General features: G+C 27.1%; 6 protein-coding genes and 1 long non-coding RNA gene across 15 annotated transcripts in view; 4 read left to right on the top strand and 3 right to left on the bottom strand.

The window, feature by feature from the left end:
• Nucleotides 1-193: 193 nt before the first annotated feature.
• Nucleotides 194-690, bottom strand: LOC124419375. The gene is made up of 2 exons (XR_006940524.1): nt 551-690; nt 194-459 (listed from the first exon to the last, which is right to left on the bottom strand). It is a non-coding gene; the product is annotated as an uncharacterized LOC124419375 (long non-coding RNA).
• On the top strand, nt 684-3,859 carry LOC111690286 (putative tricarboxylate transport protein, mitochondrial). The gene is made up of 4 exons (XM_023452747.2): nt 684-823; nt 2,367-2,738; nt 2,799-3,022; nt 3,088-3,859. Exons 2-4 carry the CDS (start codon nt 2,416-2,418, stop codon nt 3,492-3,494), a joined length of 954 nt encoding a protein of 317 aa, XP_023308515.1. The 5' UTR covers nt 684-823; nt 2,367-2,415; the 3' UTR covers nt 3,495-3,859.
• Nucleotides 3,824-8,501, bottom strand: LOC111690284 (8-oxo-dGDP phosphatase NUDT18). Of its 7 annotated transcripts, none has more exons than XM_046948521.1 (4): nt 8,374-8,501; nt 6,128-6,173; nt 5,787-6,057; nt 3,824-4,979 (listed from the first exon to the last, which is right to left on the bottom strand). In XM_046948521.1, the coding sequence occupies exons 3-4, from the start codon at nt 6,052-6,054 to the stop codon at nt 4,207-4,209; spliced, it is 1,041 nt and encodes a 346-aa protein (XP_046804477.1). In that variant the 5' UTR covers nt 6,055-6,057; nt 6,128-6,173; nt 8,374-8,501; the 3' UTR covers nt 3,824-4,206. The 7 variants fall into 7 exon arrangements, with proteins under 7 accessions (XP_046804477.1, XP_046804476.1, XP_046804478.1 ...); XM_046948520.1 differs by lacking the exon at nt 8,374-8,501 and adding an exon at nt 6,994-7,443; XM_046948522.1 differs by lacking the exon at nt 8,374-8,501 and adding an exon at nt 7,008-7,443.
• Nucleotides 8,502-9,547: 1,046 nt separating this feature from the next.
• On the top strand, nt 9,548-13,586 carry LOC111690285 (serine/threonine-protein phosphatase alpha-1 isoform). Of its 2 annotated transcripts, none has more exons than XM_023452746.2 (8): nt 9,548-9,824; nt 9,970-10,105; nt 10,175-10,306; nt 11,964-12,180; nt 12,297-12,385; nt 12,458-12,654; nt 12,719-12,866; nt 12,936-13,586. In XM_023452746.2, exons 2-8 carry the CDS (start codon nt 10,060-10,062, stop codon nt 13,085-13,087), a joined length of 981 nt encoding a protein of 326 aa, XP_023308514.1. In that variant the 5' UTR covers nt 9,548-9,824; nt 9,970-10,059; the 3' UTR covers nt 13,088-13,586. The 2 variants fall into 2 exon arrangements, with proteins under 2 accessions (XP_023308514.1, XP_023308513.1); XM_023452745.2 differs by having other exon boundaries at nt 9,967-10,105.
• A 1,528-nt stretch (nt 13,587-15,114) lies between these two features.
• LOC111690191 lies at nt 15,115-16,080 on the bottom strand. The gene has a single exon (XM_023452632.2). It carries the CDS (start codon nt 16,078-16,080, stop codon nt 15,115-15,117), a length of 966 nt encoding a protein of 321 aa, XP_023308400.2.
• A 2,234-nt stretch (nt 16,081-18,314) lies between these two features.
• Nucleotides 18,315-23,360, top strand: LOC111690220 (protein takeout). Its single transcript, XM_023452666.2, has 4 exons — nt 18,315-18,647; nt 21,037-21,126; nt 21,195-21,345; nt 21,795-23,360. Exons 1-4 carry the CDS (start codon nt 18,572-18,574, stop codon nt 22,225-22,227), a joined length of 750 nt encoding a protein of 249 aa, XP_023308434.2. The 5' UTR covers nt 18,315-18,571; the 3' UTR covers nt 22,228-23,360.
• A 720-nt stretch (nt 23,361-24,080) lies between these two features.
• Nucleotides 24,081-24,941, top strand: part of LOC111690226 (unconventional myosin-XVIIIa) — a 48,094-nt gene continuing 47,233 nt past the window's right edge. The window contains exon 1 of one of the 2 annotated variants that reach the window (XM_046948506.1): nt 24,081-24,099. The gene's annotated coding sequence lies outside the window, so the exon portion shown is untranslated. Of the gene's footprint in view, nt 24,100-24,163; nt 24,241-24,941 lie in introns of those variants that run through there. The other variant, XM_046948505.1, reaches the window with a different exon arrangement.

Raw genomic sequence — 24,941 nt, 5'->3', positions numbered from 1 at the left:
TCCGCTATAAGTTTTTTTTTTTAATCTCTTGGTTTCTTAGGATTTTCTCTTAAATATGCTCATATTACGTCATAATAAAAGCTTTAACACTAATGTTCGGCTAATACGAATACATTTCAGATGAGAGGCTGAAGCTATTTTTATTTTAGACATATAGTTAGTTTAGTTAAGCATAAAAAGAAATCCATGAGAATCCGAAACATAAAACTATTTATTTTATTTTGTAGATGGAATAACAAATAAATAATTACCCATTGGTAGAGACATCTACAAATTCTTTTAATAAAATTTTTTTAACAAGACTGTATTTAATAAAATATTTAAACATCACTGTATTTTATATTGTTGGTAGGTTGGGCGACTGGTTGAGTCTCTGACTTTTTATTATATTGGTTTCGTTGTTGTTTGGTTTAGTTTGGTTTGGTTGAAGAGAGTATCGTATGGTATGACATGTTAGAGCTAAAAAAATACGTAGTATATTTGTATATACATTTCCATGTTCATATATACATAAATAAATTTATTCATACATACATACATACATACATACCTTTACAATATACAAAAATTAATGTTATTGTTGCTTGTGTTTAGTCGACTCTCCAAAGATGAGTGAAATATTAAAAAAAACAATATAGGTTGGAAATTGGAATTAGTTTAGCGATCACAGTAGTTGCTTGATTGGCACTGTATCGTACGATTGTTTTTTCTTTTTTGTCTGTGGACAACTATCGAGTTGACTGGCTGGAAAAAAACAAACTTTAATGAACGCGTTTTAATAAAAACCTATCATCGAACAGTGTCCGAAGAATTCCAAACTCATGTAATAAAAATATTTAAATTCGTTAATTATTTAGTAACTTAATATTCAATTTTTGTATTAAATCGCTATTTATAAGTATAACCATATGAAATAATCAATATATATATATAATATATATAATAAATGATCATATACTTTAAAAAAAAAATCGATGACGTAGTGCGGGAAAGTTTTTGAAAGATCGCAAAAGAGTAATTCACAACACATAGATACTCTTTTCAATTGAATAAAATCTCAATAAAATATTCTGATAGTTACAAAGCAAAAACCGAAATACACTAATATCCATTGGTTACTCATCACATTTAAATACAAACTTTGTTTACGAATTTGATTATGGAAATTGCAAGGAGTTTTATATAACCAAAGTATAACTATATAACAATTGTATTGAACATAATTTGTTCTTTAATTATATTTTTTGTTAAATTTATGACATAACTCTACAAAATTCAAAGATTGCAAAATATATTTTTTTACGCAAATATCACTTTATAAATATTTACCTAAATTATATACTACATAAGTATGTACATACATATATATTAATATGTTTGTTTGATTGTATTTTACTTTAAAAACGCTATCAGTACAAATATGTATAGATTATTTCAGAGTCAAGAGCATTTTTAAACAAACGTTATACATTTGAACGTAGTACATAATTTAGTGATGTGAATTATGATATAAATAAAAATGTGAATATCATTTGGAAAAAAACTTAAGAAATAAGAGCTGATGACATTTCTTAAACACTATGTTAAAACTTGATTCGTATGTACATGTATTAAACTGACCTATATACATACTTAACAATCAAAAGGTGTTAATCACCCGATCCTGTCGGATTATATGTAGATTTAAATAAGTAAATATTTACGAATAATAAAAGCGCTGATTAACAAATAGTCTTTATATATGTTGTTGACAGAATGGAATCAAATACAAAGGCACAGACAATATTTTCTGATTGTATGTTGAAAAATATATTTTGAAATTCAAATATGTATGTACGCAAGTTTTTCATACGTTTAGAAAGTTTCGAATGCAACAAATTATAAAAAGGGAAAATTACGAAATATGTTATGCATATATGTATAAATTCAAACAATGTGTACTTATAAATGGCATCGTCGATGTAATTTAAACTATAGACTATCTGTAATTTAAACATAATTAAAAGCAAAAGCTTAAAACGTACAATACAATCACATTTGATAAAAATGTTTCTTTTTTACTTAGAATGTATATTTATATAACCAATATTATTAGGTCTAAATATTATCGTAGTTGAAGGTCATTATGTAAAAATAAGCTATAAGTATTAGTTACATCTTTTTCAGACATTTCCTAAATGTAAAAACAGCCTTAGACTTTGTTATTAGAAGAGTTAGTTATAACTGTTTACACGCTTTTTGCATAAACAATTTTAATTAACAAATTAAGACCAATTATTCGACAAAAAAAATTATTTCATTTATAGTAATATGTAGCTTTTAACATATTTTTTTAACATTAAGTTAATGAATGCCTTTACTTACAGCTTCATTCCGTACGTGTATATAAATAACTTAATATATATCCAAGTTATAATGGATCGTCCTATTGGTGCCTTCGTTAATCCCTTTGGCCAGCGTCCCTGGATGGCACAGACTGGTGCTGCAGCTCCAAGTGGCGGTGGTAAAGGTTTAAAAGGTATAATTGCTGGCGGTATTACCGGCGGCATAGAGATTTGCATCACATACCCTACGGAATATGTCAAAACACAATTGCAATTAGATGAGAAAGGTGCCAATAAAAAATACAACGGAATCGCTGACTGCGTGAAAAAGACAGTCAAACAAAGAGGTTTCTTTGGCCTTTACAGAGGTTTGAGTGTTTTGTTGTACGGAAGTATACCGAAATCTGCAGCTAGGTATATTCAAGTAAAGAAAGTCATATGAATGAATTTAATACATTTATCTTTGTATTACAGGTTTGGTGCATTCGAAACATTACGTGGTCATATGGCTGATGCGAATGGCCAACTGAGTACTTCTGGAAAATTGTTGGCTGGTTTGGGAGCTGGTGTATGTGAGGCTGTGTTAGCTGTAACACCCATGGAGACCATTAAAGTGAAATTTATTAATGATCAACGTAGTGCGAAACCTCAGTATAAAGGATTTGCTCATGGTGTAGGCTGCATCATAAAAGCAGAAGGTAGGATTAGAAATTGTAGTTTTGTACTAAGAACAACCAGTAAAGTTAATTTGTTGTTTTTGAAGGTATTAGCGGCATTTACAAGGGTTTAACGCCTACCATCTTAAAACAGGGTTCCAATCAAGCAATTCGCTTCTTTGTTATGGAATCTCTTAAGGACCTGTATAAGGGTGATGACAAAAATAAACCAGTTCCTAAATTATTGGTTGGTGCATTCGGTGCTTTTGCCGGTGCTGCTTCAGTGTTTGGTAATACTCCTTTGGATGTGGTCAAGACTCGCATGCAAGGTTTAGAAGCCTCCAAATACAAAAATACTGCCGATTGTGCTATGAAAATTTGGAAGAATGAAGGTGTTACCGCTTTCTATAAAGGCACAGTACCTCGCCTAGGTCGTGTCTGTCTTGATGTGGCCATAACATTCATGATTTATGACTCATTTATGGATTTATTCAACAAAGTGTGGAAAGACTAAATAATTTACTTCATCGACTAAATCCGACTTAAACTGTGTACTTTTTTTTTAGTTTATTTCCTTTATATATTAAAATATTATTGGCTATACTAGTCAATGCCCAGTTAATTATTAACATCTTGCTAGTTACTTTTTAGTTACATTTACATAATGTATGTGCACGTCGATAATGTTTTTTTTTAAGATTGACACTATTATAAATGTGATGCAAAAGAAACATTCTTTGGAAATTGCATTTAAATAAATATTACGTATATATATATATGTGTGTATAAATTTATTTTTACTTACAAACTTTTCTGTTTATTACTCGTAAAAACAACCATGTATAAACTTTATAATAATAAATACTACTATATTGTATATATATATTGTGTTTTTGTTTTAATTAAAGCTTTTTTAATTAACTGCTTAAGCCAATTTACAACTCAATGTACACATCGCACATTTGCAAGACAACCGTCATAAGTCAAAAAGTAATATTTTGAATAAAACAAAGAACAGTACATTTATTTAGTTTTGTTTTATATTAAATCTAAACTATGTTTTTACAAGCAAAGATTATGGCGGTGTTCCCGAAAATGTGTACAATGAGAAGTATATTTCATATGGTTAATATTTAAGGAATAATAAAGAAAATTTAAAAACTATTTACAAAATGTCTTCTTACATTTTCAAATCATCGTACAATATAATCTGGTTTAATAAATGTCTATCGAATAACATTTAGAGGAATTGTTGAATGTTTACTAGAAAGAATACGTCCAAGTTTTTCCTCAAGCGTTTTGCTCAACTCATGCCAAGTGCACTTTCCAATTAGCGACACTTCTTCTAATGGTGGCCTAAATACGACTAAAACATTTAAGCAAATGCCATCGGTGGTATGAGGAGGTGGTGATGGGCAATGTTCAACACTCAAAATGCCATGAGGACGATGTTGGGGAAGTTCGGCACCAAACAATTCAATCATGAATTTACGCAATGTTGAGTGCAAACTTCTCTGAGGGTGAACTTCAACGGTTGGAAAATGATGTACGTTCTTTTCGCTCACCAAGACGTTCAGGGCATTTGTTGCTCTTTTGCGTATCACGGCCACAACTCGTAAATAATTCTTGTGATGGGAATATTTGGTAGGAATAACTTCATTATGCCATAACACAGGTTGCGGTGAATTGTTGCGGCTGACATAAGCCTTTCCAATATCTATGATATTTAAAATATCGTTTGCCCTTAGTGGTAATTCTTTGATATCGCCAATCCATCTTGCTTGCAGGGATTCGCTATCGGCTTGTGCTGGTGTCTTTAATGACCCACCTGTTATTCGACCCGTCAAAACAAATCGAAACCATGAACCACCCGCAGCCTCTATCGCTAAAAGTGTACTTATTTCACAATTTAGTCCAGTTTCTTCGTATACTTCTCTAATGGCCGCTTCGCATATGGTTTCATTTTTTTCCATACGTCCAGCTGGAAGATACCATTTTCCTGAAATAAAAAAGTTAACACAATGTTACAACTTTTTTTAAAAGTATATTTATACATGTTGTGAATTTAAAATCTTTACAATATTATGTTCGAAAATTCAAAATTAAATTCGAAGTAATGTTTGATATTTGCTAAAGTAATCTCAAAAGGGATTTCTTCGAACTTGAACAGTTCAAATAATTGTATAGTTAGAAAAATTCGTTACAAATATTTGAACCTATTTCTTTAAATAAGAACTAACATTTCTATCTATGTATATATAAAACTAAATTGCTTTGCTTTCAGTATAAAATAGAAAGATATATTAGTCTAAGGTTTGGGTCTTTAGGACAATAAGTTCATTTACTGTCACTGTCTGTCACACATTTCATTCGGAATGATTTCAATTCCATTTTATTAGTCCGATCGATTTTTTTTTAGCTTCTCCACATTACGATTTTTTTTATTTTATTTTATTTTATTTATTTATTACCATAACCTAGCCTTTATAAGGCCATATACGGTTACAAATTTCTACTAAATTTTATAGTTAGTTCCCAAAAAAAATTTTGTTTTTAAATTAAATCTGTTTAGCTTACCAAATACAGTTTAGTAAAGGTTTTTATTATTGAAACTTTAAGGAAAAAAATTAATTAGATAGAAATTTCTATTCCACTTTAAAAACCAAAAGTGGTTTTATTCTGAAAGAATTTTTCATTTTCGTTTTCAGAAGAATAAAAAATACAGAAATAATTCCAATTTCGTTCGGAATGGAAATCTGTGACAGGCCTGTATATCTATATGAAAAACACAAGTAATTTTACATACCTGCACATGACTGTTTAGCTTCTTGCATGGCTAAAACCTCATTGTCTTCATTGAATAAAACACAGGCAACTATGTAGGTTACGGTTTTTCCCAAAACTGGAGTAAAATCAGAAGCTGCACTTGGCTGTATGCCCTGGGCCTCCGCTGTAGCATTTTGTTCCTCCAATGAGAAATCACACAATTCCTGTGTTATATCGCCTAAATCCTGACCAGCTATAACATTAAGTAATTTTTGTTCAATCGATGGCAGGGAGTTAGTTTGAGGCATTTTCTTTGAAAAATAATTTTATTTAGAAATAATGGTAAAACGTACATACATAAAACAAATATGGATTAATTACTTCTCTGTAGTATTTGCAAGTGTAGGAGATGAGAAGGAAATAGAATCTAGTACGAAAAATAAAATATTTCATTACATTATTTAAACGTTTTCATAAAAGTCAACAAGAATTTAGTTCCATTTTCTTTACAAAGCCAAATTCCCTCTCAAATTTAACAAATTAATAAATCAATAAAATCCAAATGTTATAATATTTTTTAAGTTTGTATATATTTTTCCACTACTGTATATCTTTTATTCAGCAAGTACAATTATGTGAAAGAATGTTAGATTTCGTTCTTTTAAGTATAAAAAGTTTTCTTTATTCGAAAATAAATGTTTGATTGTATGTAACATAATATAGCAAAAAGTATGGTTTTTCTTTTGTAACAAGAGAAAGGAACAATAGATGAAATACTCAACAAAAGACAAAAAAAGTATAGTTAAACTTTTTACATTGATACAAACATACGTATCGGGATAAAATTATTAAACTTAAGAAGACAAAGAAAAAACACGCACTTATCAGTTTACTATTGATTCCATTCATCTTCAAACTTTTTTGTATTTTTTAAAGGCATTTCTTTTTTGGCTTATTAAAACAAGCTTAATAATTTTTAATTGAATGAAAACGTTAATGTATCATTGAAGTAAATGCATGTACATGTGTATGCGCATAAATATAAATAAAACATGTATGTATTTACAAGTATTGTACACAAATATTAATTTACAACATTAAAGCAGAGAGAATACCTTTGAATTTGCATATGCAAATTAAAAATGTTTGGAATGCTAACAAGTTTTTATTTCGTTGTTGTTAAAGAATTTATTAATTTTTTATTGATTTGTGTATAAATTCCAATTTTTTTGTCAGATTTTATATACCTAAATATACATACGTAGATATAAATGTATATTCGCAAGAAGATTATTAATTTATTAAATTATAAATTTTGTATTCCTTTTTTATAATTTTGTCAATTTGCCAATAGTAAATACGACTTTCAGAGATTCGCCTGACACGATTGATTGTTGAAATAAAACTGTTTCGTATTGAGCTGTGTTAACTAAGACATAGTCTACGATCATAGACCTGTTGGAGTATATTTGCTCTGCTTGTTGAATGGTTGGGTATAAGTATAGAAAAATGTTGTATTATCTGGGGGAGCGAGTTTATTGCTGGATGTGAACACAAACTATCTACATATATGTATACATATGTTAGTGTGATCTACCAGCCAAAATATGTAAACATTCATACGAGTTTTTGTACCATCTATACAACATTTAGTTGGAAATAAAAACAATAACAAACATTTATACAACAGGTACATAGACAGTTAAACACTGGTTTGACTTGTTTACTTTTACTGTTTACACTACGTAGTACGTACCTACATACACATTTGATCATTTTTTATTTGTTATCTTAATCAAGAGAGTGTTTATAACTGACCATAGAAAGGAAGTCGAAAAATAGTTTTCAATTAAGAATGAAGAAAAACATAAAATTTTGAACTGGTTACTTGTCTCTTTGTTTATTTGTTTCGGTAACTAGTTTTTAGCAAATAACAATAACAGTTCGCAATAACATTAATTTATATACATACAACCAAAACGTATTGACTATTCTAGTCTGCAGTACACCTAACGTTTTGATATGCAGTTAATTTGACGAGGGAAAGTTTAAAAATGTATTAAATTTTTTTCCAAATTATTTACACCGTCATTTCTTTTTGTTAGATATTTGTTGTCATTTCTTTTTTGTTAAATATTTGCACGTTTTTTGACATCATTGTTTTTAATTTGAGATGGTCAAGGCCGTTCATTCATTCATTGAAAATATATACATATTTATTTTTGCTTTTTTTAACTTGCTCTATTTATTTGTAATCGTTGTTAAAATATGTAACTGACCAAAAAATTTACTATTTTTAATGTTAATCATCACATGGATTCTAAATCATGAATCAATAAAATTTATTTTTTGGTTCATTTTAGCTCAAACTTCTCTTGTAGGATTTTCAATTTAATACATTCATATGCACAAAATTAACTTCGTGGCAGCAGCATTATTACCTGGTGGAAGCATAAACGTTTTTGTTTTAACTACATAATAAAATTTATTATAAGCGAGATTTCTAATTGTTATATTTTTTTATTATTAAGTTATTATAATAATTTGTTAGATACATTATTATTAGTATAAAAACACATCTAATTCGTATATATGTACTACATACATATAAATCGATTTCTTCTAACCTTATCTACGATTTTTTAGTATTTTCGAAATTAATATCGTATTTATTGTTTTCACATTGATTGCGAAAAATCACGGAATTTATGAATTAAATGCTGAATACAACAAAAACCAAAACAAACTTTTATTTATAAAAACGAAAAACGTCGTCAACTCAAATATTGTGGTCGGCGGCGTATTGTAATAGAATATCTATTATTGTAATTGCCGACGCAAGCTAAATTTTAAACGCGATATTTCTTTGTTATAAATAATGTTTGTATAACAGTTTGATCCAGAAATATACAGAGGTGACATACTTAAAATTTCAGAAAGCTAAAAAGCCTTTTTAAAAAATTTGGGAGCATATGTAAAGTAATATATTCGACTTTTGTACTTTCTCCAAGTTTTCCCGATTTTTATTTACAAAGCCGATATATCATGATAAAAAATTAGCAAGTACAGACGGCATTTATTAGCATTAAACATCGTTATGACAGTGTTGTCTAAACAATTGTCATTATAATGTCATTATATTGTAAAATTTGTTTAGAATTTTGTTTTTGTGCAATTGAAATTGATTTTTAACATAAGTACTGGTTAAATTAGTGTTTATTTAAAAAAAAATCACATTTAATTTTAATCATTTTTATAAAATGCAGCATTTCGTTAGCCCTATGCATTAACATACTGAAAAAAATTGAAAATTTTTCTGCTGACGATTCGTCAAGTGTCGTGATAAATAATTGTCTAATATAGACACGAGTTTATTGTTATGAACTTTAAATAATATTTTTTTTATATCGACTTTAATTAAAAAGTCAACTATCAAACTTTACAACATGACTTTTTGACAATAAGTAGAATTATATTCGACATATATATATATATAATATGCAGGATATTTTGTTTAATTGCAGACTTGAATTTACAAAATAGCAGTTAAAATAGAAATCGCTAGAATTTTATGAAAATTAAATTTAGACTTATTATATTTGCTCCATTTGCAATTATATACTATTCGCTATTAATTTTGAATTCCATTAGAAGTAATATTTTTGTCTCCATTTAGTGAAATATCTATAGAATAATTCTATTGAGAGGTGATTTTATTTTTTTAAATTTAATATGAAATAAAATTGGAAACTAGTCGGCTAACAATCGATTTTATGCTGATGTCTGCCGCCGCCAACGTTAATATTTGTCGGCGCAGAATTTTGCTGCTTGTCTTCGTGTCGTGCTAAGAAATCTGTTTTTTCAATAAAATCAGAGTTTTTATATAAATATTTCTTGTAAATGCACAAAAAGTGCAAAATAAATGAATTAAATACGCACAATTTGTAGGAAACCTGGCCAATTTTGATTTTGCGGAAAAAGAACGATTATTAACCATCTTCAAATACCGACAATTTTCTTGCCTAAAAGCTCTTCCTTTTCGTTCCCCCGCCCTTCAGTATCAATTTGTGCGTAGTAAGTAAGTATACCAAAAAGAAAAGTGAACAAATTGTGAAATAAGAAAATATAAAAGGAAAAACAGGGAATTAATTTTACGTAAAAAATATAAAAATACCTGGAGATATAACCGTTAATTAAATAATAGCATTAATATCCGTTAGTAGCAGTTGATAACAAAATAATATCAAAGTTATCAGCAAAACAGAAGTTTTAAGGGAAGAGGAAGTCATTGAAATATACACCAAAGGCAAGAAATGTCCGACATGAATATTGATAGCATTATATCAAGATTATTGGAAGGTATTTATGATTAATGATTTTCTAAAGATTGTTTTTTTGCAACAAGTATTTGTTTTTTTATATTTTTAGTACGTGGCGCCAGGCCAGGAAAAAATGTTCAACTATCTGAGAGTGAAATACGAGGATTATGTTTAAAGTCTAGAGAAATTTTTCTTTCACAGCCTATTTTGTTGGAACTGGAAGCTCCATTAAAAATATGTGGTAAGAAATGCTGATCTATTACATAAATATAACTTTAAATAGGTATATATAGTTTGATACTTTCGGGAAGCTCCAAATTAAGGAATTCAGTACCAAAATAAAATTTTTATGTCCAAAAGCCTATTCGCATTTGATCCCCTAATAGTCAAATTAATACTCAATCGTATTTTTAGTATTTAAAATATGTATTAAAGATTAAATAAAAATTTAAATTCGTATAGAGAAAATGCAAATGACCCTAATTTTACCAAAAAAAAAAAAAAAAAATATTTTAATTAAAAACTTTTTTTCGATAAGTGATTTATTTTCCGTTAATAAAAATTCCCTTAATATTCAATTGTCAATACTGTATATGACAATCTTGTAATAGTTGCTAATAGGCCTCTCTTGTATTAGATCATTGATTTTCCTTAATAAATTGGATAATTTTTGGCCGGAGGACTCTAAATTTTATATGGACATTTAATTTTTTCGTTAGAGGCTTTGCGAATATAAATTATAATCCTATTAATTAATGTAATGAATTTTAATGCTTAATGAAAAATTCTCATGTATGATTTGAATAATATAATATATTCTTGAATAGGTATCAAATATTTAATTTTTGATTAATTAATAAATTAAATGCATACATTTTCTTTAATATTTAAGGCTAAGGCTATTTTACAACTTTTGACAATATGGTCTTTTGACAATACACACAGTTATGTCCAAACTGAATCTAAGTAAGCTTATGTAGCAATAAATATTCCGTTATATGTAATATATACACAAAAACAGTGTAGTGTCCCGTGGACAACTTTTTGTAGGCACACCACTCAAACGATGCGCATTAACGTAGAGAATACTGGAAAATAAAAAAATATGTATTTTTTAAACGCATTTTTTAATAATTTCCCAATTTTGAGCTTATTTTGGGAAAAATATTTGTATAATATTTAATAATATCTTTGGTTCATTAAAGTTTTTCATTAAATTTTTGTTTATATGTATTTCCCTCATAATGCAATAAGCTCAGGATACCAAATTCATGTTATTTGATACTTGTGCCAACATCAAATTCACATAAAGCTGTTCCTCAGGACACTATTGTATACAGATAAATACATATGTATATGTATGTATGTCGTTAATAACCTTAAATGTCATCGATTTAAGTATGACTTAAATGAACTCCTTTTTTGTTTCTAATAGTCTAGTATGTAGGTATTAACAGCATACTTGGTAGTGTGTTCGATTGTTCTAAAAGTATACAATAATTTTACTTAGATAAGTGTCAAGTGATTATTCATATGCTCACGGTTTAAAAATTTACCAAAAATATATTGTTTTTAAAAATTAATATTTTGTTAATTCAAAAAAATCTTGGTCCTTAATTAGCAATATTCCAAATATCACCCTGATGTTAACAGAAGAGCATTGGTTTTACGACATATGATTAGATCCGGCATTTATAATTTAATCAATAATTTATTGAAACTCTTCGATTCTAATGTAATATATTACGAAAATCTATATATGATTTTTTTTGTCTGGTTTTTATTAACAGCTTGAAAAAAAAATCAAATTTAACTAACATATGTTAAAATGTGAAGAAAAACATAAATCTTTATGTATTAGTCATGAACAATAAACCTTTAACCTTTTTTATTTGTAGGTGATATTCACGGACAATATTATGATCTTTTGCGTCTGTTTGAATATGGCGGATTTCCACCAGAATCAAATTATCTGTTTTTAGGGGACTATGTAGATCGTGGTAAACAGTCTTTGGAAACAATATGTTTACTGTTGGCGTACAAAATCAAATATTCTGAAAATTTCTTTTTACTACGTGGAAATCATGAATGTGCCAGCATTAATCGAATTTATGGGTAAGCACAAGTATTAACGTCATCTTGTAGGCAGGAATAAGTAAAAAATATATATAAATATAAAAGATATTAATTTATATTAAAACTTATTAAGATTTTTGTATTTTTTCATTTAGTTTTTATGACGAGTGTAAAAGACGTTACACTATTAAATTATGGAAAACGTTTACAGATTGTTTCAATTGTTTACCTGTGGCAGCTATAGGTAATAAGTGATGATTGAAGAAAAATTTATATCGTTTATAGAAATTACTACAAACATATTTTGATATTGCAGTGGATGAAAAAATATTTTGCTGTCATGGTGGTCTTAGTCCGGATCTTACATCAATGGAGCAAATAAGACGTATAATGAGACCTACTGATGTACCCGATCAAGGCCTTTTATGTGATCTTTTATGGTCAGATCCTGATAAAGATACAATGGGTTGGGGAGAAAATGATCGTGGAGTCAGTTTTACATTTGGTGCAGAGGTATGTAAACTATTATTTATGTTTTTAAATTAGTATCCATTTATTCAATTGTGTTTTCCATAAGGTTGTGGGAAAATTTTTACAAAAACACGAATTTGATTTAATTTGTCGTGCTCATCAAGTTGTCGAAGACGGTTATGAATTTTTTGCCAAACGGCAACTTGTCACACTTTTCTCAGCACCAAATTATTGTGGAGAATTTGATAATGCGGGTATGTGTAGTCATATTGTTTCTTGCAATTTACAGTTGATAATATTGAGTCTGTACTAAATTCTCTTAGGTGCCATGATGTCCGTGGATGACACTTTAATGTGCTCTTTCCAAATATTGAAACCTGCTGATAAAAGGCGATTTGTTTATCCTAATTTCGGAAGTTCAGGGCGACCATTAACTCCTCCAAGAGGAGCCAATAATAAAAACAAAAAGAAATAAGTTCAAAGTTCAAATAGTATGTTCAAAAAATTTTACAAACCCAAATGTGTGGTTAACTAATAAAAAAATAATAAATAATGAAAACACCATTTAAAAAAGTAAAATCTACAAAATGTTAACACAAACACACTCCCATACACATACACTGATACGTTTTGTACAATAATATTATTACACATAAATATTAATTTTTTTAATCTAATTAAAAATGTCAACATTTTTAGAATTTTGTTTAACAAATTGAATTGTTTCCACTTTTAATGTGTTTATTTTTATGCTTCCTTTTGGTTTTTTACATAGAATGTATTTTTGTTAAAAAAAAATAATTTTAAGATAACTTATTGTTTTTAGTTTTGTATTTTATTTTTCATTTTAAGCTACAATTCTTTTTAAGTTGTTAGTTGTATTTATATTTCATTTTTCTTAACTTAATGAACATCCTTACAACTTAAAATGATAACTTTTACACCAAATAGAAATCAACACCAGATTTTTTTAAGCAACAAATCATTCAAATACATACTAAGAAGAAAAAAATCAAACGAACACGAATATTTTTTAAAATAATAAATTATAATAAAAAAAACGAATTTGTTTCAATCGAATACTAAAACATTTGAAATATTTTGTTGTTCTTCTTTATTAACAATACACAAAAATTGTTTAATTAAATTAAATTCAAACTATTTATAATATTTATACACAAACACACTTTCACACAGACAAAAAAAAAAAAACCGTTTCAAAGGCAAGAAATGTAATAAATATAAAATAATTAATTAAATGTATTGTAATTGTATATTATAAGCGTTAAAATACTACAGCATACTCGGAGTGGAGAGAAAATAAAAACAATAAAAAACCTTAAAAATGAAAAATGAAAAAAGAGGCACTTTATAAATCAACTTTATAATTAATTAAAAAAGAAAAAGAAAACAAACTTATATAATGTATGTATGTATTATGAACGCATGTATGTATATCCTCAACAAACAGCACCTGTACAAGGTGTAAAACGGATAAATATACACTCATGAAGCATAAATTCAAATTATTAAATTTTCTCTTATGTATCACATTAAATTATAGAAAAACAAATAACTTTGGAAAACGAAAAACAAAAAAAAAATAATAATAATGAAACAACAAACAAGTTATATAAATAAAATTTTTAATAAATTTTAAACAAAAACAATCGAAAAACTAAAAAGGTGTTTTTTTATTTTTGGTTACATAAATATGTATTTCAATCAATTACAATTGAGGATTGATGTGAGAGACGAGGACTAATGCCGAAATTTATACAATGTCCACTTAACCTGCTATTAGAACTCGATATTCACCTCTCTGTTCTGCATTACGATTACATTTTCGTAATCATTTACGCAACGATCAAAAAAAGATATTCCAACAAAAAACAGAATCGTAAAAATAGAACATTTCAATTCGAATTGTATACAAAATAAAGGTGATTGAAATGTATTTTACTTTATTTTTCTTTACAATATCGTAAAAATCATGACAAGTAAATACTAGTACATATATTTAAATATTTTAAGATTATTTTAATTCCAAGTGACTGTTTGAAATTAACACTAACAAACTTAAGTACATAATATTTGCCTATCATTCTAATCAAGCAAACATTTGCAAAAAAATACATAAATAAATTAGTTTTCTATAAAAGCCACTCCCGACATTTTTAAAAATATTTGGTTTAATTAAAATCTACAATAAATCTTAAAATAAATATCATATGCTAATAATATACTATATATACTAATAAAACTTTAAATGTAGAAATGTAAATCTATATAATTTATTAAATAAATTAAGATGAAATTGTTTATATGTCTATCGTCATTTGTAACATTCAAAAGGTTAATTTTCTTCAATTAACTTGTATAAAAATATTAGCTTTGGATATTATTAGTTTATTGCCACCTTTAGTTGCAAATGGACGACATGAATGTATGGACTAGATATAGTATGTGATGTTACATCTTACTTTTCATAATTAATATATATTATAATTGATAACTTAAAGCTGCGCTTTTATTTATTCCCATAGGTATTGACTTTCGATGAGGACAATCCTTAGCTAATTGTTCCCGCAATATGCGTTGACGGGCGTAATATGGCATTGTGCTCGATGTTGTTAGTGATAATGACGAGAATGAGGAAGCCAGTGATTTTGTTACATTTTCATTGTCTTTCAAGGACTTACTACTGCCAACATCGTCGAAATCATTAAAAACACAATTCAATTCGAATTGTTGTGTTCCGCTAGAGTATCTCGCTGCAGGTGATGTTTGTGATCGTAATAAGCTTTTATGGCGATCAGAAAAACAGTATTTACTATTTTGCATACGAAACTCATTTAATGCTAAAAAATCAGCATTTAATGCATCACAAAATTTTGTAGTCTTCAAGTGCTGTAGTTTTTGATTCTGATCAACCAAACAAGTTGGAGTCCTTGAATTTGAAACATTACATCGTATGACTGGTGCTGGTGACCATGACCGTTGTTGTTGCTGTTGCAGGTGTTGTTGTTGTGTCATTCGTTCATAGTTGCAACGTTGTTCGGTAAACTCGTAATTAGTTATTTGTTTATTCAGCTTAGCATTACTATTGACTTTACAGTCATTTTTTAAATGTGACATTGACCATGATTTTAGTGAATGTTTACGATGATTGTTTGCCAATGCTACTGGAGTTGCTGTTCTTGCAGCTAATACTGAACTTAAAGTATTCGTAGAAGATACAGTTGAATCTACAGTGGCTGCAGAGTTGCGACGACTAAAATTGTTTGTTGCCATTTGAGAATGTCCAAAACCCTTCCGAGTTTGTTTCTTTGGATTTCGATTGATTCTAACAAATTGTGTTAATTCATTTGCAGCTACATGATCATTTTTATATTCGCATAAGTTTTGTCGGCGATTATTTTGGTAATATAATAACTTGTTAACTTGCGGTTCTAACGATGTTTTCATTTTGTGTTACTTTGGTTATTAAACACATTATACTATAGTATAAATACCATTTAGTGAATTTTGTTATCAGTATTTTATTTTACCATGGTAACTTCCATACATATACATATGTATATAACTAAGAACATTGTTAACAAAATAACCAACTGAGGTTTATTCCTTGGAATTCATTAGATTCATTTGAAATTACATATATGTGTAAATAAACAACTTCAATGCTAAAATTTATGATTAAACAATTAATATGTACTTTAAAACACAAAATAGGTACGTATGTAAATATGTATAAGTATGGTTAAACATTTTAACTATTTCTTGTAGACATCAGCATTAAGAATATATATATCATTTTATTACAGTTCACTAAGTATTATCATTATAATTACTTCCGGTTCCCAGGCGTATGTACACACATAGTTATGTATGTATGAACGTATGTCTTAAGATGCGATCAAGATGTGTACTTTGTCTTGTATGAGTGTGGATCTCGTAGTAGTGCGATTGTATAAGGTTGGTTCGGTTTGCAAACAAAGCTTAAAAAGTTCATTAAACTCTAAAACAAAACAAAGCCCTAACAGAAGGGCAATCAGTTGATCAACTGCTAACTGGACGTATAATAAACAATATAAGTCACATTATTGACCACAATAAACTTAAGAATTGAACAGGTTAACAATGGAAAAATAAATAAATAAATAAAACGTGATGAAAAATTATAGATGGGGTGCATGCTTTTTATACTTGTACATGCAATACGACGACGGCACACTTACAATATTATAAATATATTAATTAAACCTACTTTGGCATATGTTAAAAACTATTATGTGTGATTTAAATAATAATAATGTGGTAAAATGTACTACTTAAGACTACCGAAAATATATAATTCTGGTCCAACTTATAACTTTACATACATACATATGTATGTTGTCTTCAGCTCGATTTTAAGAAATCTTTTGTTCAATAAGTATTAATTTCAAATGGCCTCTCTGAAATACAAATCTTATATTTCCATGTGTAAACTGTTAGTACAATTTGTAATTCATTAATAAAATTTGGTATTTACACACGTGAATATTAGTAGATGAAAAGAATATTAGCAGAAAAAAACCGAAAAAGAGCTAATCCTCTATATAATTTCAAACATACAAATATGCATGATGACCAAGATTGACTATATCTTTGTACACATGTACATAGCAAGTAAATGTAGTGTGATGAAAACCCAAAAAACCAGTCACTGTGGCGAAATATTTGAGCCCAAAAGCTTACATTCGATGTTTAATGAATGAAATAAGATAGTGAGAGTAAATTCGAGTCATTTTTATAATAAGTGCATTACCCTGCAGTTTTGTAGGTTATAATGATCAACAATGCACTTGCGATATCAGCTACAGCGGATTTTAAAATTGTCCTATATATGTGTAAAATTATATACATAATAAGTATGTCCCTTGCATCCTTTTAAATTTTAAATCAATGTTTGGAGCTACATACATAAAACGCCTATGTACATACATATCTATAAAGTTTGAATGCAAATCATAAAATGTTAATATTTATATAGTAAAAGCAGTGAAACACGGTTGTCAGATCTTACAACGTTGTCAGTAAAATATTCAGAAAATGTCTAATAATCGTCTGAGCTTACAAATTATCTTTTGCAACGCTGGCAGAAAAAACATTACCTAAAATATTACAAGACAAAATATGTAAGTTGACAGTATTATTAGACATTTTCTGCACATTTTACTGCAAACGTTGTAAGATCTAACAGCCGTGTATACATAGCATTAGTTCGTAACGACTGCGATACAGCTCAATACTCCGATCATATAAGAATTTAGAACTGCCGAGTTATTTAAATTCCAAATTTTCATAATTGTAGATTTATCACTTAAATCCTTTCAACACTTTTATTATCACAAGTAAAACATAAAATGTGTGAATTTTTTCTCACTCTCTTTTAGTTTTATTTAGATTTGTTAATTCTTTATTTTACAGAGAATAAAGACAAAAAGTCTACGGTTAATCAATGTATGTGCGTTCATATTTTAAACAAGTCTTAGCTACAATCATACTTATATACATATGTACAATATATGTTAAAATTTTATATACCTACATATGTATGTATGTACATATGTTTGTAATTTATAGGTAAGTAAGTATGTAGTATTTTATTAAAGCATTTTGTATAAAAGCTTCCAGCAAGAGAGCATCCCGTTCATTGTATTGCTAGTATTTAAGTGATAATAACTTCAGAAATCAAACCGGGTCCATCCATTACGGTCGTCTTGCGAAACTCGGTTAATAAATAAACAGCATTTTTCAAAGTGTAGTAGTTAAATATTAAAAAAAATATACGAAGAAATCAAAATAAAAAAGTTATATGTATTTAAAACCCCATTGAATATTATTTTGCAAAAAGTGTAATATAAATATAAATATAAATATAAATTACAAACAATAAATTTTTAATCTAAACATGTATAACAGAATAATTCATAGTATTGCACTATTGCTACTGATAGCTTTAACTTATTGTGCTGCAAAAGATTTGCGTAAGTTTTATATTGGGCCAACGTTAACTAGCCGTTAAGCTATTTCATAACAAGTATTAGGTATTGTTTAAAATATTAAAAAAATATATTAAAATATTCTGGAAATTCCAAGATATTCTTCGACTTTTAAAAAATATTTCTAATTATCATTACTTCTATGATTTTAAAGATGTATGTACATAAATATATAATTAAGGCTTAGCTAAAATGAAAATTTTCTAAACTAAAAAAATTTAAATAAATTTCGAGAAAATCGAAATTTTTTGCAAATCTAAGATGAAATGAACATAATATAATGTTGACGATATCAAAAATATTCGTAATATTTTGTCTTCTCTCAGATTACCAAAAATAAAATTGTACTAAAATACGATAGAATTTATTTCAGCCTGATTATGGGAACTAGTACGAAATTTAGATACAAATTTGAACCTTAATAAACTAACAAAGAAAGTTGAATAAAAACTTAACAAAAGATTTTAAAATCAACTGATTTTTTTATTTATTTCACATAAACAATATGTTTCTTTCTTTTTTCATTTGATGATATGAAATGTTAAGTGATGAACATAAAAATATTCCAAGTTAATTAAAAAATAATTTAAATATTATCCCATATGTTATAGAGTAATTATGTACATAGTTTATTAATCCCAAGAGTTTTGTATGAAAAAAGCTTTAGATGCTAAAGATTAATGAAGATACATTTTATTGCTAATTGTTTTGTATTAGAATAAAAAAAAGATTTCTTGGATTGCTACAAAAATTAATTGTATGTAATTAAAAAATTCCGTTTAGTTAGATGCATTATTACCTCTTAATAGAAATATTATTAAATTTGAGATTACGATATAAAACTTGTTTTATAAAATCCACAAAAACTAAGCAGTCCGAATACGAAATATTGTTCAATGTCAAGTTGAAATACGTACAAAAATAAAAAACGTTATTTGTTAATAAAATAATAATAAAAAACATACATAAATAAATAATTTTAAAATAAAATTAATAATAGCCTTAAAGCAGAAATAGACAAAAAATAATAATGATGAAGTTGATGATGCTGATCTAGCAAGCCCACTGCTATCTTTTTAAATATGTACATATATTTCAGTAATACAAAATATTTTTTTACATTAAGGGTATAACTATTTTTCAAATTAGTATTCACGGTTCTTTAATACTTATTATATACAAATATATAAAATATATACAAAAGTTATACACCTAATGTACTTATGAGTAAACAAACATACATACATACATATTATATACATACATCTATAGATTTAGTTAGAAACTGACCTAGGCTAACTGAAATTGTTTTGTGTTTTAATATTTCTATTTTATTGTTTACCGGTATAATGATACTCCAAAAGAAGGAAATTATTAAAAAAAGAATAATTCAAAACTGGTTACAGTTGTCTACATAATTAAGACATAGATACTTGAATATTCATTTTTATATATAAGTTTTTGACATCTTTGTTGAGTTATCAATCATTATTCAGATTGTATATGACATTGCATAAAGTAAGGTGTGAATTGATATTAATTTTTTGATTTGCTGCTTTTAGTCCTAATTAATTTGCAAGTTAACAAAACTTTTTATTGTTAAATCTATAAAATTTTAATAATAATAATAATAATTCCGATAATCAGCGAACGTCAAAATATATTACACATTGGCTAGAATTTATTAAAATAACCACATCTTCATATTTAAAACTTAGATGTTCTTTTGTTCGTATAAACATAAAATGATATTTTTAAATTTTGAAGATATATTTTTTTTTTGATTTTCTTTTAGTTTGAACAATTATTTTAATTAATAATATTATTTTAAATTAACTACATATTATACAAGCACTTATTACCTCGTTGAAAGTGTGTTCAAGAGGACCTATTAATTTTCCATTTACCATATACGGAAAACATTAATAACAACAAAAAATTTGCATTTATTGTTAAAATAAAATAAAAATACAATGCTTTTTGAATTTTAATTGTTAAAAAATGTACACGTTCAGCTTTTAGTGGTTTAAATAACTTAATAACGTTCTAAGCGATTCTACTGCTCTACACGCATTTTTTTTATTTCATAACCATGTTTAAAATTTTAAATTGCGTTTATATCAAAACTAAATACGTTCACATTAGAATTGATTTAAATTATTATCTTATGCTGCCTTTTCACAATTTCCAATACACATTAATAATACAATTAATATTAATATGTATGTGTGTATGTGAAAAGGAATTTTATTTAAATACATTTAAAAATCATATTTTTCCTATATATGAAAATTCATACATATGTATGTATTTATGTCCTATATATTAAAACTATATACTTACTTAATATATTTTTCTTTATTTCATTCTATAGCTGAGGATTTTAATAAATGCAAACGCGATTCAAGTTTTGATAAATGTCTTGTAGATGCGGTAAACAAGGCAATCCAAATATTAAAAACCGGTAAGAAATGAAGACTATATTAAATGGCAAATTAAAAACAACACTTTTATGTAATTTATCTATTTTAGGGAATAAAGAATTTGGAATTCCACCACTGGAACCATTGGCTGTAAAATCACTAGTTATAGATGCAGGAACAGCACCAATCAATCTAAGACAAACATTGAAAAATGTCTTAGTTAATGATATGATATCGACAAGTAAAATAACAAGATACAGGTTTGTACAGCAAAAAAAAAAAAAAATTGTAAACATTTATGTATGAATATACACTTGTACAAGTATTAAAGTATTAACTGTTAATAAATATAAAAAATATAAATTTCGAAATGCTTAATCACGGTTTCAAGAAACTATTTTTTTAAATTTTAAAAATTTATTTATTCAGTCGAAATTTGGGAAATTATTATCAACATTATTTGCTTTCGATTTCATTTCAAGTTATGTGTTATTTGCATTAATCGTTTGAGGTTAGTTTAATTAAATTGGTAGAGAACGTGGAGTCTTTCGTATAATTATTTTTATTTTTAAAGAAGTACATAGTAGTAATTTGTATTGAACATTTAAATTCTCTGATTGGTTAAAATTTATTTGTGGTATACTAAAATGATAAAATAATTAATGCCGTTTTTCACGGAACCTTCTCATAATCTTGTATAATATTGCAGAACCGATTTGGACAATCATCTCATCATCTGTGACAGTGTAACAGACCGTATCGAAATGATAGGAGATTATGAAATGTCTGGCCGAATACTATTGTTGCCTATTACTGGAAACGGTCGTGCAAATATAACACTTGTAAACTCGAAAATCGAACATCGTTTGATTGGTGAGCCTTTCGAAAAGGATGGTGTAAAGTATATGCGCCTAAAGGATTATCGTGTTTCATTTGATCCAAAACGTGTCTATATGCATTTTGAAAATCTCTTTAATGATGCCACACTCTCACAAACAATGAATCGTTTTCTTAATGATAACTGGGAAACTGTGTTTAATGAACTTAAAACTGGATACGCCAGGAGTTTTGGAAAAATTTTCCGAGAAATTTCGAATCGTCTGTTTGAGAAAGTACCAATGGATTTGATGTTTTTAAGATAAATTTTTAACATGTATGAATGTATTATAAATATGAAATAATATTTAACGTTGTGGTTAGATGGTTATATGTACATATATGTAAAAATAGTCCTTTCAAAAATTTTTTAAGTTTTTATTTCGACTTTTATAAATGTTATTTTTGTTTTCCTTGATTATATAACTGATTAAGACATGTATATTAAGTACGTATGTAAAGTTATGTATAAAATGTTTTTATAAGTATTCCACTAAAAATAATTTAATAATTTAAACTAATACCTATGTTTTAATAAATATACATATGTCTGTATATTAAAGGTGTCCATAAAATATGGATTTTGCTTAGAAGCGCCTTTTTAGTTCATTAGTTTTTAAAACTAACTGGTGTATAATTTTAGCCGAATCGAATAACGGGAACCCATGCTGGAACTCGATTGAAAAATGTAAAATTGGGAGAATAAAACTACTTTTTAATTCTTCAAAAATTAAAAAAATATATAAAATATTAATATCGAGCGAAAAAAACTAAGTTATAGGTATTTTCTTTTTACAAATATGTGCCAACAACGACTAAATAATGCTTTCTTGAGAAGCCATTTTTGTTCACACCATTTCTGTATGCAATAAGTAGACCAAGCAATGCAAAAATGCATAATTATTTTAATAAATGGCTTGGGATATTTTCAATAACTTTATTGTTTGTTTTTTGTTACACATTCTTTATATCTCGTTGGATAGAAAATTTTCTCTCGATGATAAGATTTGGACGAAATGTTAAAAAAAGTTAATTTCAATAGCAACATATTTGAAAAAACAAAAAAGTCCTAAAATTTACCAATTTTACACTTTCCAATCGCTTTCCGCATCTGATTTGACTAAATATCAGTTAATTTTAGACACTAATACATAAAATAAGAGGCGTCTGAGCAAAATCGCTATTTTTTGGACTCCTCTAATGTATAAACATAAAATATATGAATACGGTACATCGCTATTTACTTCATACTAACATAACTCAATATTTTGATTAACAATTTATTGATAGTAGTTGGTATAATTATATTTCTCTTTTGCCAAAAGAGAAATACGTGATTCTAATCATATATTAAATTGCAATATAATATGTACAATTAAACATTATTTTACAAGCATCATTTTTTATTGTGAATTAATTTAATTATATATAACGGCAACTTTTAAAATCATATAAGGCTATTTGAATCTGGCGGTATAAAAGCATACCTTTTTTAATACCATTTATTTCTATTTCACGTTTTAGTACTTTACTACAATCGTATACAGCTGTGGCATTTAGGCATTAAAATTTTATCTAAAGAAACAGAGTCTCTCGAAGACTCAACCGCCGATAAAATTTTAAAGCCGTCGCAAAAAAAAAAATAAATAATTTATTATTCCCAACTTTTTCTCGAGTATTTAAATAGCAAACTTCCTGGAAGTATATCTGATTAAATTATTGAAAATTTGTATCTTGGAGGAATCTGATATCTTGAGAAAATTGATTTCAGTAGAAAAAACTGACAACCATATATAAAGATCAAGAATTATATTGTCGGAAAGTTATATTTTATTTATATATATAATATTATATTTTACTTATATATATTCTTCAAAAGAAGGTAATGGATATAAAAATGGTTAAAAATAGTACCTCCAATACTATGGTATAGATTTAAAATGTTTTTTCTCAAATACATTTTGCTGTAGTTTTAAAGGCGCCGCCAAACATTTTAGTGTTAGCCGTCGCCGTTGAATTTTTCAGCGCAGGTCTCTGAATAAAAATCAGTTCGCAGTTTAAAGTTAGTTCCGCATACTTATTTTTTTAATTGAATTTACAAGTAAATAAAGTAATAAAAGTAGTAAATTTTGTATAAGGTGAATAATTTGTACTTAGTGCTATTATAGTGAAATAAATAAAAAGAAAATTATAGATAAAAAAATGCTACGTTGTACAATATAACTCAAAACATCAATGTAAAGTTCTTTTTAAGGTGTTGCAGGTATAACAACAAAAAGGTGAAACTTGATTTTGTTGTTATTGTTTTTTGAAAAAAATTGTTGTGCTAAAAATCAATATGAAAAAAATGGGTGAAATCATCTAATGTTCTATGTTGTAATTTGTTGACATCGATTTAACTCAATGGCAAAAGTGAAAAAAACGTATAATAACAAGAAAATAAAATATGCGGATAAGTATTGAGAAAAAGAAAATTTGCGAAAAACATATTTAATTTGTGCAATACTGGTTATTAGATGGTACATATTTGTTTGCATTGATTTTCTTTTGTTGATTGAATGAGTATGTGTATGTACGTGAGTGTGAGTCTCTCCAAAAATACGTGGATAGTAGTGATGTTGCAAAATGACAACGAATCGGTATTCGGTTATTCAAAGAACTTTTTTAGTGCCTTTAATACACCAATTAAGTGAAATTTAGCATAAATTCTTAATTTAGTCCAAGCGATTATTTTATTGTAGCAGAGAATACTGTTAATGGGCTTTTATACTAATTTCCAACTTTCTGAAAATTTATATAATTTAAAATTTGATCATTTAATTGTTTAATCTTTTTGTAATTTGGAATTTCTCGTCAAAAACACAATACTGTTAAAAGTTCTGTTGTTCCTATTTGAATATATAGTCTCGTTTTGTTTTAATATATGTTAAAACCTCACTGCTGACTTTTGTAATGAGAGAACATTACATTTTTCTTTAAA

Source organism: Lucilia cuprina, chromosome 4 (assembly GCF_022045245.1).
Source record: "Lucilia cuprina isolate Lc7/37 chromosome 4, ASM2204524v1, whole genome shotgun sequence".
Classification (NCBI taxonomy): Eukaryota; Metazoa; Arthropoda; class Insecta; order Diptera; family Calliphoridae; genus Lucilia; species Lucilia cuprina.
The sequence above is the reverse complement of the archived record's forward strand: the minus strand, read 5'-3'. Positions and strand labels throughout refer to the sequence as shown.

Coding starts and splice junctions, on each gene's coding strand:
- LOC111690220 (XM_023452666.2), top strand. CDS start 18,572: ATGTATAACAGAATAATTCATAGTATTGCACTATTGCTACTGATAGCT. Junction 18,648..21,036: donor TTGTGCTGCAAAAGATTTGC/GTAAGTTTTATA, acceptor TTCATTCTATAG/CTGAGGATTTTAATAAATGC. Junction 21,346..21,794: donor AGTAAAATAACAAGATACAG/GTTTGTACAGCA, acceptor ATAATATTGCAG/AACCGATTTGGACAATCATC.
- LOC111690284 (XM_023452742.2), bottom strand. CDS start 6,199: ATGAAATATTTTATTTTTCGTACTAGATTCTATTTCCTTCTCATCTCC. Junction 6,058..6,127: donor CTTGCAAATACTACAGAGAA/GTAATTAATCCA, acceptor TATTTTTCAAAG/AAAATGCCTCAAACTAACTC. Junction 4,980..5,786: donor AGCTAAACAGTCATGTGCAG/GTATGTAAAATT, acceptor TTTTTATTTCAG/GAAAATGGTATCTTCCAGCT.
- LOC111690286 (XM_023452747.2), top strand. CDS start 2,416: ATGGATCGTCCTATTGGTGCCTTCGTTAATCCCTTTGGCCAGCGTCCC. Junction 2,739..2,798: donor ATACCGAAATCTGCAGCTAG/GTATATTCAAGT, acceptor TTTGTATTACAG/GTTTGGTGCATTCGAAACAT. Junction 3,023..3,087: donor CTGCATCATAAAAGCAGAAG/GTAGGATTAGAA, acceptor TTGTTTTTGAAG/GTATTAGCGGCATTTACAAG.
- LOC111690191 (XM_023452632.2), bottom strand. CDS start 16,080: ATGAAAACATCGTTAGAACCGCAAGTTAACAAGTTATTATATTACCAA.
- LOC111690285 (XM_023452746.2), top strand. CDS start 10,060: ATGTCCGACATGAATATTGATAGCATTATATCAAGATTATTGGAAG. Junction 10,307..11,963: donor AGCTCCATTAAAAATATGTG/GTAAGAAATGCT, acceptor TTTTATTTGTAG/GTGATATTCACGGACAATAT. Junction 12,655..12,718: donor GTTTTACATTTGGTGCAGAG/GTATGTAAACTA, acceptor GTTTTCCATAAG/GTTGTGGGAAAATTTTTACA.